Source organism: Halichoeres trimaculatus, unplaced genomic scaffold (genome assembly GCF_033239565.1).
Source record: "Halichoeres trimaculatus isolate MK-OKI-2021-1 unplaced genomic scaffold, fHalTri1.1 fHalTri1_scaffold_9, whole genome shotgun sequence".
Classification (NCBI taxonomy): Eukaryota; Metazoa; Chordata; class Actinopteri; order Labriformes; family Labridae; genus Halichoeres; species Halichoeres trimaculatus.
Window position 1 is genome coordinate 20,569,019 of NW_027437188.1, and position 19,882 is coordinate 20,588,900.

A 19,882-nucleotide genomic window follows, 5' to 3' on the forward strand; every position below is an offset into this window, starting at 1 on the left:
TCTTTGTGTTTGCGACATAATGTTAAGATATTCTGTAAATAACATGTTCAGTTGCCTCTACATTTACTTTTGCTGTCCTATGTGGAACATGCTGCTCGTAATACTCTCAAAGCACGTCACAGCATATGCTAAGTGTTGTTGGCAATTCTTTTTCTTCTCAGCATGGTCCTGATGTCCTGCTGGGCTGCGGCAATATAACACCTGAGGTGTCACAGCTGTGATGTGTGCAAACTCTTGAAATGGATAACAGCACTCGCCAAACTAGTGGGAGACGACCTTAGACACTTCTTATCAACCACTGCACCTTGACCTTTTTTGGTGCTGTGAAATAATTAGTGCAGTGCCAATGTTGTACAATGTAGACAATGCAAGTAGCAAGAAAAAAATGCAATCTAATCTGTTCATATAAAGACTTTCCAGAGTGTTTGTTTTCTCTGAAGGATTTTGTGACAGCAGGTCCTCTGTGTATTGCTCCCTTAAGGATTCAGCTTTTCTACAGGAATATGATACTAGACAATAAATAACTCAACTCTGCCTTTTGACCTGAGAGGGGCTTCGGTCCTGTCACGTGTATTGGTAAATTCATACTTCATGGTACTAAGTGGTGATGCACAGCCACAGAAAACAACATATGTGATTAAAATAAAGTAATCTAGCATCCCCTCAATCTCATTTTGATGAATAGCAAGCTTTAACCTGTCTTAAAGCCGTCAGACCCTTAAATGTACTGTTTTGGTTCAGGCCTACTGCACTAACTCTGTCATTTACGGCTGAAGCAGGTAGCTTTTTCCTGAGCTCTTAAAATAACTGTAAACTACCTGCCTAGTACCAACAAGGCAGGCACCGAATGATGCTATTTATCCCTTAATCTGACAAGGGGCCAAAACGGAGTGAAAAGAGAACTTAATTCATTGAGGTAGCCAGAAAATTAACTCAATCGACTTAAGTTACAATGAAGACTGTAAAAACAGATGTTTCAGGTTTAACTTTGGTGGTGTAGATACAGATGCTTGAATACTTCTGGCACTGACTCACTTAATTTGGCAGAGGACATTTTGTTCTTATGTGTTCTTAAACAGGACTGTAAAAATAACTTTGAGACATCACAACTCATCAATATGTATTTATTTGGACTGTGTATGTCTAAAGCTGATTTTCAAGTGTTTCTTAAAGGTTTGTTGTGTACTTACAGATAATCTGAAAGCTTGTAGGTTAAGTGCCACAGCATCATCTTTATTTTAAGTAAAAAAAAAAAAAATTCCTCATCTTTATTATAAAGGACTTGGCTCTCTGTACCCTGGCTGTAATGGTGATGTTAAGAGGTGCAATACTGTTAGCAATAGTGACCATTTCAAGGAAAAGACCCTGATGATGTAACTTTTACCATGCTGTGTGTTCAAAGCTTCAAAACACAATGTTTGCCCATGCAACATAACAATTTCCTAGTGTGGGGGCAAATATTTTTGGCACCTTTTGTGGAGCAGAGCCTCAGACAATTGTACATTTTTATCAGTACTCTTCTACATCTGCGTTTTGGAGTGATGTAGAAAAATGTGTTTGCAACAAAACTGTCCCTCTGTGATAGTGATGTCCAAAGATGACATCACTAGATTTGAATCTAAAAATAACCTCACAAACCTTTCAGTGTGATCCCTTTGATGTTTTCTCTTCTCCTATTGTTGCTTATTGTGTAAAAGAGCAGAATTTCACCTGTTGACTGAGATCAGACCATGTTGTGTATTATGCTAATACAAAATAAGGTTAATGAGAATTAATCAAATTGCATCCAACTTTAGCAATCATGGGTAGGATGTTGCCTTCCCTTGTTACAGGAAGAAATTGATGTGCACACGTGTGTGTGAATGAGATTAGCTTAAGTATCAACACTAGTCTAATTACTTCATCACTGTATGCTCTGACCTCATTAAAACCCACAATAACTTCATTAATGTGTGTGGCAACCTCATTACAATTTGCTGTGACCTCATCACAGCCTTGTGACAACCATGCAGGACTGTATAATTTTCAAACATGCTGATGAACCGAGGCAGAGAAGTTTTCGTATCGGTTTGTTAGCATTCATTGCAGATTTACACCATAATCTCAACTAGATGGTTAGTGATATGCAAATCTGTGACCAAAGAAATACACCATGTTGTTTTTAAATGGTGTACCAAATATGGTATGGCATGACACGATATGAAGTGGCATGTCATGGCATGGTGTATGATCAAATTGGTAGGACATGGCATGGTGTTATATGGCATATAGTGTAATAACTGATAAAAAAAACTGCATTACTCATATTTTTGTCAATAAATACAACAAAATTATGGAGCAGTCCTAAGAAATGTGAAAAAATATATATTTACTGTGTTTATGAGAGATACTTGAATTCTTTGGGGAAAGGCAACAACTCTACATTTCTTGCATCACTCTGTACAGAGATGAGAGCTCCAGATAACGACTTTGATATTTCAGACTTCTCACTTGCAAAGCCAGACCCAACAAATTTACATTCCAAAGTGAGAAACTTCCTCAAGTTTTTACTTTTCATGCTGTTCAGGGCCACATGACTACAGGCTTTCACATTGTATGCCAGGAGCTCTTGCACCGCTGCAAAGGAAACTATAACCAGTATTGATGTTTCTGTCTTTCGCTTTAATATTGGAATCATAGCTTCAAAATAAAAAGCAAAACAGTGAACTTTGGTCAGTTGTACAAAAATAACAAACTCTTCCTTTAAAAAACAATGTGGGTTTGTTAGTTTCTCCCTATCCTTAGTGTTTGTGTTTGAGTGTGCAAAAGGTAAGGACAAACTGCTGTGCTTTAATTGCCTACATCAACCAGAACACTGACCAGATGATGCAGAAGAAAACTGCTGGACCTTACAGGGAAGCTGCCATCTGGTGTGTGTGTGTGTGTGTGTGTGTGTGTGTGTGTGTGTGTGTGTGTGTGTGTGTGTGTGTGTGTGTGTGTGTGTGTGTGTGTGTGTGTGTGTGTGTGTGTGTGTGTGTGTGTGTGTGTGTGTGTGTGTGTGTGTGTTGTATAGACAGTCACTCATTACGTTTTCCTTGTGTTTTTCAGGTAAAGAACTCGATCTGGCACCTTCGGATCACTGACCAACATCAAAACCCAAGATGCTGTCATCACTGCTGACTGTGCTGCGGACCTTCACTGAGCTGTAAGAACCAAACAAATGTTCTACGTTATTATGTGGATAAAAATGTCAAGTAGCCAGGCTAAGTTAGCTTATATTAAATACTTGATTATCTGAAAAATTTCAGAGCTCTTTGGTTTCAAAAGTCAACACAGCACATACATTTCAGGGCCTGTTCAGTTTTTGCTGCTGTTTAAGCCAATGTCAAGCTGACTCGTTGTACACCAAACTATCCCAGTTGAATAGAGAAGCTGTAATACTGTCTCTCTGCAGTTTCATTTTATACTTTCACTTTTATGTGAAGATTGAAGAGTCGCAGGCCCTGCGACTGTATAGCAACTTTAAGTATTTCAGATACCAGCTCAGTAAAACATGAACACCTCTATTTCAGGTGCTTTTGAGCAAGAAACACAAACGAGACATGTCTAGATAGTAGGCGAAGGGCTAACATACTTTAGAAACTGCACAATGGACTCTCAGTTGTCATACCTAATAGCTGTGTTTCATGTACACCTAGAATTGCGCAGAACGTAAAATTTGCAATAAAAAAATGGTAACGCCACATTTTCGAAAAACCTCTCAAATTTGGATAAAAAGTTTGTACACTCTCATGAGGTGGTTTTTCAGAAGTTTTGATATTAAAGTTTATTGCAAAAGTGCAATGGAAACACCTTTTTTTTGCAAAAACATCACGTTGTCATAACAACGCACCTCCTTCACCTCCTTGTACGTGTCCACTGCGACACAAATGGACCTTGGCTGGACGGCTGTGAGAGGGCCAGAGAGCAGCAGGAGGGAGGGGCCGAGGTCTGTGTGTGTGTGAGTGAGAGTGTGTGAGCTGGAGATGATGATCTTCATTCAGTGTTTTGTAAGTACCTGTTTTGAGTTAGCGTGATCACGGCTGACAGTAAAAACACAACTTTTCAAGAATCGGCATCATCATGAGTGCAGCTTCTGGATGAACATTATGTTTTACTTTACTCAAATTGTGCGCAATTCTGGTTGTAATGGAAACACCGGCAAGGCAAAATTGTTCTTTATCGAAACCTTAGAAATATTGCCTCTTTTTTTGTGAAGGTGTAATGGAAACGCAGCTACTGATTGATGGTAAATTACATTTATGCAGATTCTTGCTTAATGTGCGCACCATTTCAAAGCTTGTTGGACTAACTGTGAAGCAGCATTGTTTTACACTTTAATAAAGAACAAAATGGGATTTAAAAGACTTAATCCATAAACACATCAAATTTATTTTCCCCCTTAAAATGTAATCATTATTTAGTAAACTAATATGGCAAATGTTTTCACGAGCTAGTGTATCCTGAAAGCTGTTTTGTCATCAGGCTAATTCATTGAGTGGTTACATCTGATGGAGTCATCAGGAAGAGCAAAATACTGCAGTTTCTTCAGTGTTCGGTTTATTATTTTTGATGAATAAATCGATTAATAACCAAAAAAGTTAGGCCCCTTGTTAAAATGCCAATTTAACTTCAGAAATAGAAAGCCTGATATGTACTGTTTTCGTGTCTTTGGACTAGGACTGCATGTGGAGCAATATTTTATCCAACTTTCCTCTGCCAGATATCAACACAGCCAATTCAAACACTGAACTTAACCTCTCTGCTGTGTGTGTGTGTGTTATTGGTGTAATTTTAGCAAGATTTTGGATGATGTATGACTGTCGGTGGCATCGACTGCCCGTGTATGAATGGTAAAGCTGCCAGGAGTGCATGCACACTGTGCTTGCCATAATTGCTTGTTTAGTGTTTATAATACACTTTCTATCTGTTGGAGTCCGGTTTGTTGTCAGTTTTAGTCTTTGGAAATGAACTCTCACTCCATGGGAACTGACACACATGAAGGTTACCCCTTTGCTCATTCACCAGCCAGTAGATTAGCCATTTGTGTTGACTGTTCAGCTGTAACAAATTGGCCAATCTCTCACTGCTGTTTTCACCACTCCTCCTTTGAATATAGCAACTTCTGGGGTCAGAGACCCAACATGACAGCAGCAATCACCACACTTAGTGGCTTCTTATTCTGTTGAGAAACCAAGGGGTGGTGTTGCACTGGCTACATCCATTATTTTTACAGTCTGGTAGTGCTGGCTTTTGGGCTGTCAAAGTTTGACTAATGAGATGTCAATTTTTAAACTCTGAGCTATGAAACCTCCCCAAAGTTGACCTCATTGGGAGGAGTCTAATATCGTGTGAGAGGCTGTTGATTGTTACAATGAGACTGTCAATTCTTATTTCTTTCTTCACTGTTTTAGTTTACAGAACAAAAGCCCACATACTGGCCAAGTCCAGATGGTTTTGTTGATTCACTTCTTTTAACTCGAGCACCACCAATAGAGATCATAAGGTTTCATTCCTCATCCCCCAGGGCCTGGTTGTTCAAATAATTTCATCCGGATCAAAATGATCCAGATTTGGAACTCCCATTTTCTGCTATCCAGGATCAGGTAGTCCATTTTAGTTTTATGTTGGTTTTTCCAAAGCAACGTTGGATTGGATCACCCTGATCCAGATGCACAGGTTGCAAGATTACCAATGCTCTAATTGGGACAAGCCATCACAATGTGGGCTACCAGTTTGGTAAAGAACAACAGGTAGAAGAGCCTAGACTCACTTTAAGAGTTTCTGATTTTGAGACAAAACACAAAGAAGCACCAACATCCACTTCCATTTATAAATTATGTTATGACCCCTCATCTGAGCCACAACAAATAAAAAAACAAATATACTTCAACAAGATCATTTTTGATCATTTTTTGTAATATTTGAACAGTTTTAATGTTTTACAACATTTCCAGCCTGAAATTCACCTTGAGATCCTACCCCCTGTTGGGATTAGGATAATCCTGTTATTTTGGATCAAAGATATCCAAATCCTACTGAGAAGTTTTCAACAACACAACTGAAGGTTTTGATACAGGTTGAAACTGGGATTGGATTATGTAATCTAATCCGATTTCCAAATCCTTCTTGCCTTTTTGAACAACCCATTTTCGAAATTCAATCCAATCCGATAACTGAAATCAGATGGGATCAAACCTTTGAACAACTGGCCTCTTATGATAAAACAACCATCCCTCTCAAGCACTTTTACTCCACACCACATGAGGGCACACTATGTTTCTCCTCCTCATTAACTCTTGCCTGTTGCCTGAGGATGATTACGACGCCCAGTTTCCCCGATATCATCAGGGTCTAAGCCGTTGTTCCTCCTGGGGGCTCAGGTTAGGGAGGGAGGGAGGAAATGAAAAGGCAAACACTTGTGCATGCTCTGGGAACACTGAGGCATAGAAATGGTCATGAAGCACTAATGGATGCCTGGCTGCAACAGCATCACTGTCTCAGCAGAGTGTGTGACATAATCCCAGAGCTGGACAGAATAAAAATGGGACAGTTGTTGAAAAGAACTGGACCATTGTGTGTTGTTGTGTAGCACTGGAGGGCATTTGCGGATGTTTTGATTTCTTACCATCTGCATTAGTTGAGGCTGAAATGATGCACTGTCTATTTTTTATTTATTTATTTATTCATTTTTTGCTGTCAGGAATTTGTTCTCCCTGTTTCAGGGTGAGGCTTTTTGTATTTATTTTCAGCGTTTCTGTTATTCATGTGGATACAGAGTCAGGAAAAAACTGTATAAAAAGCAAAAAGTAAAAAAAAAAAAAGAAAGTAATAATATTAAGTTTTTCTACATGAAATGGTTGTCCATTGGATAAGATATATATGCAGAATAAACCAGTAGCGATTGCTCTACGACTGCAGGGGAAGCTCAGCTTCCCCTACAATGTTCCCCAAAAAGTGGTGTTATGTACTGCTGTGTATATATTTCATTGACAAAATATGCGTTAGAATTCTTTCATCTTTTGTTCAGAATCAGCTACCTATCACAGGTAACTGGCTCGACCTCCTTCTCATTCATCTCCCCAGCGTCTCAGCGCTTTAACACAGTCGGACGCTGACTTCAGCGGGGAAGTGTAGAGTGGGCTGTTCCACTGTGGAAACTGGATGGTCATTGGATAAACGCTGGGCCTTGTCCCGCCCATCGGACGCTCAGCGTCTTTGGGGGTCTATGAGGCAGTGGGCTGGCCTGGACACTGGGCTTCTGTATCATGATTGGATGATCTGTCTGGGGCCGAATCCCTTTTTGATTGACAGTGAAACGAGCCAGTCAGCGATCTTGAAGTATAACCCTACACCGGAGCATCTTCTTAGTTCTACATTTACTTGTTCTGGACTGATTCTGAGGTGCTATTGATCCCCAGTGAGTTTACTTTTCTTAAAAACGACGAGCGTTGTGTTTTAAGATTCTCTCTTTTTCACCAATATGCATACAGCTACAGCTCCGGAGCTTCTCCCCCTGTCACTCACACTTACAGCCTGTATAGTCTCACATAGCAGCTCCTGCTGCTAGCAGGTGGCACAGAGGGTAGAATTTACATTTAAATAAATAAATTGACGATGTAGGCCGGAAAAAAATGAGCTTCCCCTCCCTGACTGACCAGCAGTTGCCACTGGCATAAAGGTAATACTGGTGGGAACTAAAAATCAACCCATTCACAACCTTGAGCCATCCTGACACCATGTTTGAGTGCCAGATGAACAGCAGCTACATGCAGATATGCAGATCCAGCACCAGGGGAGCACTTTGAAGGACAGAGGTGATAAATGGTGAAGGGCATCAGATGCACACAGATTATTTTAGCTGAGTCATCTGGGACAAACTGAAATAGGGCAGAAGATAATTGTAGGTCAAAATGTACTTGGGGGAAGAACAACTTGGACATGTATTTGTTCACAGGTGCTTGGGTATATGGTTCATTTATCATCAGTGGTCTTTATGTGTATGGGCACATGAGCTATACGGTGGTCAGTGTTCTGCAAAAGATAAACAAAATCTGTGTAGATCAATCAGTTTGTAAAAGAAAATCTAGTCAGTGGAAATAAGTTCAGAATAAAAAGTCATTTTTTTAAATTAGTGCTTTTGATTTATGTGATCAACCAATCACATTTTTTCAAAGCTGCTTTCAGAAGTTTAAAACAAGTTGGAAAACAGGCTGACCTACACCTAGGAAACTCATGTGCCTTTAAAGAATTTGCAGTGACCTTCCATAGGCAGTGTTTCTCACAATTTTTACGGCACATTTGCATGATGCATTTGACTGCTCAAAGAATTAGATTTGTCATCAAATAATGCACGTGGAAAGGAAAGTTTAGAAAAGAAGTAAGACTCACACTTAATCCACAGAGGGTGCAAAGATCTACACCAAACAAAGGTCTGGGACAAGTGCCTCATTTTGTTTTCTCAGAACAAGGAAAATTGAATGAATCCATCAAGTTGATTTACCTTTTATCTTAATTCATTAACTCTTTTTGTGAAAAAAAAAAATAGAAAAAGGTAGGATTAGAAATTTTTACTTTCACACATAAAGGAGCCATACTGAGGTGTGTCAACACAAAAGACTTTTCTGACACATTTCTCAGTTGTCCTTCTCATGTGTCCCTGGAGGAAAAGATGTGTTTCTATTTTGAGGACTGTCAACTGTCAACACATGCCTCTTACAGTTTGTTTCATCTTCTCCATATGGGGATAAAAACAAACATTTCCAGTCCATCTTCTCTGGGTTTACACGCTTGGTGTGCAGGTGTGTTAAGCTGTAAGCATGTAATCAGTGCTCAGGGGGCTCTGTCTGGAGTCGACTAATCAGTGGGAAGATGGGCTCCTAACAGCAGGCGTAAATCAGCGATTATTCTCACACCGCCTCGTTTTCCAGTCTTTCTCTGCTTCCCTTCCTTTCAGTTTTTTGCATGACTGAGCTCGCCATTAAGCAGAACAAAGCTAATGGGCCAATGCCTTCCAACAAAGCCTTTCTCTCTGGATTCTGGCTTGATGCAGCATCTTTGCTCTCTGCTTTGTTTAATGTCACATGAAGATGCAGAAAGGTAATGTAGCCAGGAGTGTCATACAAAAGGGTCAATGCATGACAGCTGGATATTTTGCAGTTCCCTGTAAGAGGTGGGCTGTTTTCTTTTGCTCTGGGCTCCACATGGTGTATTTCTGCACTTGTGTCTACTCTTTATGCTGCGAAATGTTTCTTCAGAAAAACTGAAAAAAAAAAAAAGATTTTCAGCAGACGGACAAAAAAGAGTGACTTCGACTCTTCAAGCCAATGGTGGGAGGCGAGAAAGGCTCAGTTGTGGGTGTCGTGCCAGCCTCACACCTCTCAGTTTGCCTCCTGGGTCAAAGAAACTGTTTGGAAAGCAGCATACACTGAGTGTGATTTGTTTGTCTGCTGAAATTCTGTGATACAGTCGTGATTCAGTGTCTCGCAAGGGAAAACAGAAACAGAATTGGTATTGCTTTCATTGGAGCTGGTGATGGGTGTAATGTTGCAACAGGCCTTCATTTAGTGGCATCAAATGTAGTGCCAGGACAGTGAAGAGGCTGTTTCAGTAGTTGAAATTTCACAATGCTGTCTCACCTTTCTCTCTGTGACAAAATGCTTGTCAAAAGTGAAGCACTGACACCAGGTCGAGACTGTTAGGCAAAAGGCTGTTTGACAAAGTAAAACTAGGACTGGAAAAAAAATGCACCTCAGTATACGGAAATACTCGGAAAAGTTCATTCTTTTCAATAAATTGGAATAGAATAGAACAGAATGGAATTGAATATACCTTATCCGTCCCCAAAGGGAAATCCAGGTGTTTGATGGATGAAATTATGAAAATATAACAAATGACGTAAAACAAGAAGTTGTCTGTTGTCTCATCTCCTATTGGTCAAGGAGTTATGAAGCTTAATGGCTGCAGGGAGGAATAATTTTTTGTATCTCTCAGTCCTGCATTGCATAGAGATGAGTCCAACCTGGTTCCAATCACAGTGCTAGCTCTATTCACCAGTTTGTCCAGTCTCCTTGCTTTCTTATATTATATACTGCTTCCCTAGCAGACTGCGGCATTTCACACTTACCACCACAGACTGATGAAACACCCACAGCGTCATGGTGCAGATGTCAAAGGATCTGGGCCTCCCTAAGAAAAAGAGGCCGCCCCTCCCTGTAGAGTAGTTCAATTCAAAAAGGGAAACATACGTTGAGTACACATTGAGTGAAATATTTCAAAAATTCATTTTCTTTTAACTGTGGTGATCATGGCAGACAGTTCATGGGTATTCAAAATTCAGTTCTTCACGAATTGAAATATTGTAAAAAAAAAAAAAAAAAAAAAGTTCTATGTTGTAAATAATCATTTGGTCATTCAAAAAGGTTATTCTAAAGATGCTGGCTGTTCACAGAGTGCTGTATCTGAGCATATTTCTAGAAAGTTGAGTGGATTGAGAAAAGTGTGGTAGAAAAAAATGCACAAAAAAGGGATAACTGTAGCCAATAAAGGATTGTCAGGCAAAACCTTTCAAGAATATGGACAAACTTCACAAGGAATAAACTGAGGCTGGGGTCAGTGCATCAAAAGTCGCCACATACAGATGGATCAAAGAATTTGACCACAACTGTGACATTCCTCATGCCAAACTTACCCTGAACCAAAGACAAGTTCAGAAGTGTATTACTCATAGGCTGGGAGAGAAGGAACTGGACCCATATTCACAAAGCATCCTAAGGCTAAAAGTAGCTCTTAGTGACGTCATTCATAATCTAAGACTTCCTCAAATTCTACGATCTAATCATATATTTTTACTAAGTTAACAAGCTTAACCCTTATATTGTGTTCAGGTCAAATTTGACCCATGATATTAGATTAAAAACAAAGAACACAACTAACTTTATTGTAGGTGTGCTCTAAATTTAGTCTTTAAGACTTGCAAAATGTGCTTTCCCATGGTCTTCACTATAGGAAATAAAAAAGTGATTTAAAACTGTTTTTTTTAATTAAAAAGGAGTGGTATATTGTAAGATAAAAGTAGTATAGAGCCCAAAAATATAACATTTAAAACATTGTTATCATGAATATGAATACACATTATGTTAGCTATGAGGTGAAAGACAATGTTGGGTAATAGCTGTTGTTTTTTTTAGGTATAAACAAGCCAAGTTTAACCACGGGTCAAATATGAACCGCTTACACTAAAGAAGTCGGCAGCTTTCTAACACAATACAAGGGTTAAACATGACTATTAGCCATAAGTACAATGTCTGTCTGCTTACTGGAACAGCATTACTTTCCATTGTGTGGGATCAAACTAGAAAGATGCCAGAAAATTTATCATTACAGTTAAATCTATTCTCACGACAACATAAACTCAACAACACTTCAATCAGAGAGAAGCATGACTGTCAGCACCAAGATTAGCATCGTGATCTTTATTACATGTACAGTGTTAATTCTATGGCAGCATATGAGGGACTTTCTGCTAAGCAGCAGAGATTGCCAGGTTTGCCACATGGACAGGCAGGAATAATGAGAGACAGCACTGAGGGTCATTACTGACAGACCGATGGCTGATGGACTGCCAGCAGAATTTGCTAACAAATGTGTGTGCAGGGCAAAGAGTGCAGTGTGTTCTGGGATGAGCCCATAATTTTACTATTCGGATTATTTTGGGCAAGGTTGTTCTATTTTTATATAAAGTAAGTTTTTGTGGTTCACTGAACGATTGTACTGCATTTCTGAAAGCCTTTTTTTAGACGTTTCATCTGTGCACAGCTTTTCTTCCTCACTTTCAGCTTCTTTTTTCTTGTTCCATGTCCTTTTCTCTTACTCACCTATGGCTCCTTCAAATAGCTCTCTATCTCTGCAGGTTTCTCTTTGTGTCAGGCACTGCAGGCTTTCAAAAGAAGACCATATGGTACATGTATGGATACAATTGTGAACATGCAACACCAAACAGACAAGAGGAGACACTGCACACGGACCAGAATGCTGGAGCAGATGCTGTGTGGTTGTAGGGATCAGATGGACACTGTTGTATCTGTACTGAAGGAGACAGCATTGTGTTTGTAGACAGTAGGACGCCAGAGTCAATCTGGTGTCGGCCATCTGTCCTTGCATCTTTTTGCACACTGACTGTTTCTTGGACCAATCTGCACAGGGCCGTGGCATAAGTGCAGAGCAGGCTGAAAATGCATTGTCAGCAAAGAAGGAGAATTGCTTCAAGGGTTCAGTTTGAGCCGTCACATAAAAACTTCACCACAGCTGAAAAGTTTGGCGATGAATAAAATTCCCTGTTCTGTAAAAATATACTGGTGCTGTGAAATAATGGCAACACTTGACAATGAGGTGCACAATATTTTTTATACGGGTTACAGGGGAATAAATGAAACACGAACCAGTCATTTATATGATTTAATCTCAATAAGAATAGCTGATGAGCAAATGTGGGTGTCTGTGACTCATCATGGGGGTCCTTTATTAAAATGATATAAACTCAACACGTAGTGATATGCTTGCAGTGCTTAACCAATCATAAATCATTAACACTAAGGGATCATAGATAGTGAGCACTAAGTATTAAGTCATGTAAATGATAAGCTACTGCATCTCTGTTCCTCACCTCTATGTTTTTAGTGTTAACTTCCTTTTAACACCAAGTTGAAATAAGCTGCAGGTGTAATTTTACCTGCTATCCAGCTTTCTGCAGCAGGTGAACCTAATTGGGGAGAACTGTAGCTACTAACACAGCTTGTAGACAGGATTAAAAAAACATGTTGTCGAGTGACACTGGCAGTTCAACAAGCCCTCCACAGTGCCAAAGAAGAAGGATTATTTTTGAAGGAAAGGTTGCACTGCAGTTACAGTGACAGGAGAGAGGCACTGTTGGACTTCTGTCTGTGTTTCATTTGTAGGCTGTCTAATACACTGGTGTTGTCTCCATGCTTTTACCAACTTGTTTCTGAAGTGGAGTTAAGATGCCTTTTGATGGCAGTTGCTGAACTGGAAATTATGATTCAACCTAACTTTGGTCAACCTAGCAAAAAAGCAAAGAGGTGGAGTCGAGGTGGGCCTTTTGTCTCTCCCTCTCACTAGTAGTACTTACTGGTAATAATTAAGTGTACCTGTCTGCCAATCAGGTCATCTGTATGCCCTTACTGCTGAAATACACCAAATGTTTCATGGTCTGGCTCTGTCACGGCACCAGATCAGATAGGTTTCCATACAGGTCAATGTGTCAACTTACCCTGCATACTCTCCATTGTGGTCCAGCTGCATCAGGTTGCAGCAGTTACACAACAATCCCTTTTTTGCTGGAAGCCAGAGCTGTGACGTATCAATTTAACAACAATCAGATTGAGCAGGACAGTATGTTGTGCAGGGAAAGCACCTTAAAAAACCCAGTTATTTTCAAAATAAAACAAACCGTGACAAAACCAGGTTGTATTCAACTTGACTATAACAACAAACTGGAATAATGAGTGCAGCTAGGCCAGGAGTCAACAGGTTAAAGGTTTTACAGCCAAAACAAGAATGAGGAGAAGCTCATCAATAGATGTGGAAGTGTGGGAACTTTTCATCCTCGCAGCTCCAGCTCCTGCAACGTGTCAAACTGAACATGCAGCCAGTGTGAGTTGATGCAGTCAACACACTTTAGGGCAGAGCTGGACCAGAGACACACCTGGAATGTTGGAACCATTAGTTACAAAAACCTGTGTGTTAAATACCTCTTAAATAACCAGAAAATAAATGTACCTCCTGTATAGAATGTCCAAGAGAGAAGCTGGATCTAAACTGTATTTTAAACCAGACTGTGAACATGCTAATTTTGCTCTAGGGCTCAGCTTTTTTGAATGGGTTTGTATGTTGAATAGGGGTGGGAGAAAAAAAATCAAAAAACGATATTTTGGGATATTTTGTTTGACAATATCAAGATCGGGGTTCTTTGTTCAAAAATCAATTATTTTTCACATTCAAATTCTTCATTTCAGTCTTTGTTTATATACTGGATCGGCAGAGGGTGAAATGTTTCCCTCTGACTCATGTGATGCACACTTTTTGGCAAAATATGGCTCCTGATTTGGACTGTAGTCATTATCATCATTAATCAACTTTTTTGCATGGTCTGGTGTTCAAAAAGCAAACTCAAAATCACAAGAATCCTAAATATCGAAGAATTGCCAATGCTAAGGTGGCTAATGTTGTTTGTGGTGCTTCTGTAGCGAGCCTCAAACAAATGCACAGTAAACTACACTTCCCCATTTTGCTTTCATTGCTTAAGACTGGAGTTTGCCACTTGCCACCTGAAAGGTTTGCATGAAATAGTCAAATTAGCCAAGCCAAGTTAAATAGCTCTTTACTTTGAATATAATAACATAGCTGGTGTAAACTGTTTAAGTTGTAGGGTCAGTGTCAAGTATCACATCAGAGTAAATTATCTGCATTCATTTTTTTGTCTTTATATATATATATCAAGAAACAGCGAAACACAACCCAACATTAACCCTTAAGTTATTTTGTAGAAATGTTTCCTATTTTATAAATTATGGGGTACATTAAGAAGTAAGATAACCTCAAGAGTTGCTGGTTCTTCGCTTTTGTTTTCCTGACATTTACCCATTGCTTCAAGTTTTTGTGCTATGCTAACCGAGTGGCTTCATTACTGCCATGCAGAAATGACAGCACTCTAAATGCTTTTTTAAGATAGCAGTAAGGTTGTGAAGTAGAATGTACTAAAGTCAAACATAAGCACACACTATTTGGCTAATTTCTGAAGCATCAAAGACCCAGATTAAAGAACAAGGAGCACATAAATATCACAATACTGAAGATAAAGTAGCTGAATCGAATTCAACCAGACTTACTTTTTACTTTCATTAACGTCCCTGCTCTTCCATTTGTTTCTTCTCAAAATGTGTGAAACAGGCACTAAATGCTAATTAAAATGTAGGTGTTTGTTTGAAGAAGAGGAAAGCAATACAAGTTTTGAGACTAAATCCAAAGAATATTTCCAAAAATGGTCAAAACAAAGTCAGAGGAAAAAGAAAAGGCTCTATAGCTAAGGGGTCTTAAGCCAATTTAGTTAAACACAGCTCAGAAAATGCCAACTCAGTGCACAGGTTGACTGTGACAAACTGTTAGCCAAGAGCCTGCAGCCTCTCCCACAGTTGGCTCATTCATGACCTTCAAAATGATTGCTGATTAGGAGCACTCAGTCGCCTCCAGCCAGGAGAGAGAGAGAGCAGGGGGAGCACAGGGAAGGTGGGGGAGGGCCCTCCTATCTAAACTGCACTGTTTACAGTGAGTGTTTTCATTCAGTGTTTGCAGTATTTCCACTGGACAGACCACACACACACACACACACACACACACACACACACACACACACACACACACACACACACACACACACACACACACACACACACACACACACACACACAACACTGATAGAAAAGCATCAGTCATTCAGCTAAAGTGTTTCTTCAGCAAACACTGACAGTTTCAGTGTCAGACATTTCTCACTGCTCTGCCGTACACGATGGGCAGCTGAAATTATTGTAGTAGGCCACATTTTTTCAGGATGGACACAGCTGAGGATGAGGGATGGGTTACGCATGACCTCCCAGTTACACATATCCATCACATTCTGACTCAGTAATTCCTCAGTTAGGTTTCCTTTCTCCAGTTGTTTTGACCCAGACACCTGGTGATACTGATGACAGCTAACTCCCCAAAATCTACAAATTTAACATTTCCTCAAAACTACATTCAATTAAGTGGATTTAGTTACCGCTCACATTCTGCAGGTAAACAGTGAAAAATTGGTTTGTCAAGTGGGGCTAACAAAAGCAGCACTAGTAGTACCAACCATCAGTCCTTCATGAAGTTTAGAGTCCACATGCCCGTATGAGTTTATGTGGCTGATTTGTGAATCACCATTTGAAATAGACACAGCGTATGTACAAAATTTATAATTTTATTGTAAACAAAGACTGTAAAAAAAATGAAAGTCCGCTTGCTTGGCCGAAGTGAGGTCTCCACAAAAACTTCTCCCCCTGGTTGCTGGTTGCAGTATAGGTTAAAAAATCCGGCTTTCCAGCCATTCCAGATGGGCTGTGGTCAAACTTAAAAAAATTAATACACCTCGTAGAAATGTTTCTCATGTCTGATTGTTACAGTGATTTGAAGATATCATTTGGCTGTCTTGTATTCAAGTTTCATTTTCATTAGTTATACAAGGTTAAAAAAGAGGCTTTACGTAATGTTTAACGATGATTGACAGATGCCGTTCTCATGTATTTTTTTTGTACGGGATTGTAAAATATGTCAAGAGGTAGAGTCAAGAAGTAATTGGACTCCTGAAAGAAAAAAAATATATATTATTTTTGTCACCCAGCTCCACTCAGATTCTTCCAGAATCCCTCATCGTCTCTACTGCAATTGCTGCCAATGGCTGCGCCTGTGACGACAGTATTTTGGCTTCAAAACCGTACAATGATAAATGGCGGCACCACGCTGTCCACTCTATATACAGTCCATGAGATCAACATACAGCCAGAGGAGGGGCTGTAGTAGAGTATAAAGGGGTTTGCAGGCCAAAGGAAGTTTTTCCTTGCCATTGTAACTTGCTAAATGCTGCAAAGTCCTGTACTCATGGTGGGATAAGATGAGATAAGACTCCTTATCTTATCTTGATGTTGGGTTTCTGTTAATAAAATTTGATTAACATTAACGGGTCTAGACCTGTTAATGTTTTTAGAAAGTGTCTTGAGGTCATGTTATGATTTGCCGTTATGCCAATTAAGACTGATTGATTGATTGATAAAACAGTTTTTGCAAAATGCCAGTTTTGCTGTTTCCAATTAAATGCCTGGATGTAATCAGCTGAGCTGTCAGCTGACAGTGGCAGGTGCTTGGAGCAGTTGATGTCCTGCAGGCGGAGCTCGACTTTGTAGCCTGTCTGAACTTATACTAGTCGCCTCTAGCCAACTAAAGTCCGTCCTAAATGTAAACAATATTATATTATTCAATAGTTTGGAAATCAAGTACATATTACTGCTACACAGTATTATATTTCAAACTCATGTCAATTAGAGTATTTTATCAGGATTAGATCGTTTTCTAAACTCACGCTCTACTGTAAGTTAGGAAGGTTTAAAAATGTTACAAGTGAATCGTGCCAAGATGGATATTGAAAACAATATTTTCAGTGGTTGGTCATGCAAAAAAATCAAACCACCCATCAAAACCTTTTGTTTAGATAGACAAGGGCCATCGCCTATTTATGCACCTGTACTTTTAAGGATTTACTCTGGGTCCAAAGAAAGAAAAAAGAAAAACAAAGACACTGACATCTGGAACAATAGAATAGAATAGAATAGAATAGAATAGAATAGAATAGAATAGAATAGAATAGATCTCTTTATCTCTCTATCTATCTTTATTGTCACAGCATCTCATAGACAAAGTGCAAAAATGCAATAATAAAAATTATAAAAGAAAAGTACAAAATTAGAAATTTAAAGAAATATAGAAAAATAGAAAATATTACTTTTTACAGGAGAACAAAAATATTACAAGAATCAGCATTGAACGGTGAGTACTGAGATGAACAGCCTCCAATCCTGGATGATCCTGGATGATTTGTAAAAAGCTGGAACAGAGTAAATATGAAGACAAAGAGATGTCTTAGCTTCACCCATGTCTTATTTTTGAGGCAAAGATGAGAACATTGTATATGCAATGACTGTGTACTGAAACAAGAAAGCATATTACCAGGATGTGTCAGATGGAAACATAGGAAAAAAACAACCTTAGGGGCAGAAACAAATGGAGCTGAGCAGAGAGGATGGACATGTGATGAGGCAGTGAGGAAAGGGACAGGAAGAGAAAATGAGTCAGCGGCAGCAGCTTTCGCTCCCTTGCTCTCTAAGGACAGATGTTTCTCTAAGATTAATAATCCTTCTCTGAGTTTATTCATCTGTTATCCCCACCCTCTCCAGGTGATTTCATGCCTCCTGAGCAGCCAGAAAGGCCCTCTTTTTCTATTGCAGTCCCCATGTCCGGCCTGTCACAGATTTTGATAAATGATGCTGATAAACCCGGCATGTGGGACAGTGTAAGGTGGAGCTATATTTAGACCGCCAAAGAACAACCATTGATCACTATGTATATGTCCCTCCCTCACATTCACAGCTTTTACATTTCTTCATGAATTTTTAAAATGATGGAAATCAGTCGTAATTCACCCTCTGTCAGTGATCGACGGATTGTTCAGCACCAAAAGCAGCAGCAACCAGTCATTAAAGCTGCACACATTCACCGTGGTCTTAAGTGATTGCAGATTTGATTGGTTGTGATGAATTATGTATCAGTTTCCACTGTCGTTTGAAGGTGGAGTACTGTGTCCTTTTCTTAGTCCATAGGTAATTGAGTGGGCTTTAGAAATGAGGTATAAGTCCAGGTTATTGATCTGCTGGTCAATTACCAGCCCGTGAATGGTTGGTCAAATTTCAGGTGTAAAACTGTGCCCATGTTCGCTCAATGTGTGTGTGTGTGTGTGTGTGTGTGTGTGTGTGTGTGTGTGTGTGTGTGTGTGTGTGTGTGTGTGTGTGTGTGTGTGTGTGTGTGTGTGTGTGTGTGTGTGTGTGTGTGTGTGTGTGTGTGTGTGTGTCACAGTGATCTCAGATTAATCTGTTGCTTTTGTCCCTGATGACTGTACCGAAACATTCTCAGACATGTCTGGATTACTTTCACTGGGATAATTATCATGTACTTCGAGATCAGGTTCTCGTTCCAGACATTACTGAAACTTGACAGTGCAAACTAATAAATGTATGAAATAACAAACTTTGTTTTATTTGCACTCATATACCCCTCCATGTTTGTTTTCTACCTCACCAGCCTCCTTCTTTGGGGTTCACTTTTTAAATTCAGTGGGCTAATTACCTCTTCGAACAAAGCTCAGAGGTTTTGTTGTCCTTCGTCTACTTCCAAGCAAAGTGTTTGAAATGGTGACAAATGGCTGCGACTTGTGACATTTTTAGCTCAAGTAACACTTTAAGGCTTTTACCATCAGCTTTTCTTTTTTTTCCTTTTGAGGCTTGACAGTCTTTTATCTACAACTCCCAAATTGACAGCTAAATAGCATCAAATTCTTGTTCTATTTTTACTTTGTGCCTTTCAGAGAAATTGATCTGCAATTTCACATCAGTGCCAAGGACATTGGCATTCATTACAGGAACACTGAAGCAACAGAACTTGTGAGATTTTACACAGATGGCCAAAAATAATGAAATCATAAAAAAAATGAAATTTATCTGCCAATGTACACTAGGAAAGTTACGCTAGTTACACATAACACCCAAAGACTACAGCTGTGCTGGCAGTTTTATTAAGATGTAGCAGGGAAAGTATAAGAGGATGGAACTACAATTCCCATAAAGGGGAGAAAAAGTCAAAACCTTGTCTTTTCCCTGCCAACAGATGGGACATGGATCAAACTTTCAATAATAATAATGATAAAAAAAGTCCTAAAATTTTGATCAACTATTGCTCATGTCATTACCATTAGCTTGTATCATGTCAACCTGTGGTGGAGATTTTCTAATGCTACAAATATAACAGAATGATCTAATGCACTGTCACTGATCGTGGCTCCTGTGTTGCTGTTTGCACCAGAATGTAGCTGTCTACATAGGTCCCAGGTCTAGTTCCTTTGGGTATTTTATTTTATTTACTTATTTACTTACTTATTTACTTACTTATGTTGAGCTCTGCCATTTGACATGTTGTTAGTTTGCCTTTTAACTGTTTTTAT

At 39.4% G+C, this 19,882-nt stretch overlaps 1 protein-coding gene across 3 annotated transcripts in view; it reads left to right on the forward strand.

Moving 5' to 3' along the window:
* The window catches only part of sphkap (SPHK1 interactor, AKAP domain containing), a 129,506-nt gene that overhangs the window by 67,225 nt on the left and 42,399 nt on the right, over positions 1-19,882 (forward strand). For all 3 annotated transcript variants that reach the window (XM_074679047.1, XM_074679050.1, XM_074679048.1), the window contains one exon: positions 3,088-3,184. In XM_074679047.1, the coding sequence (XP_074535148.1) occupies positions 3,141-3,184 (44 nt within the window). In that variant the 5' untranslated portion in view covers positions 3,088-3,140. The remainder of the gene's footprint in view (positions 1-3,087; positions 3,185-19,882) is intronic.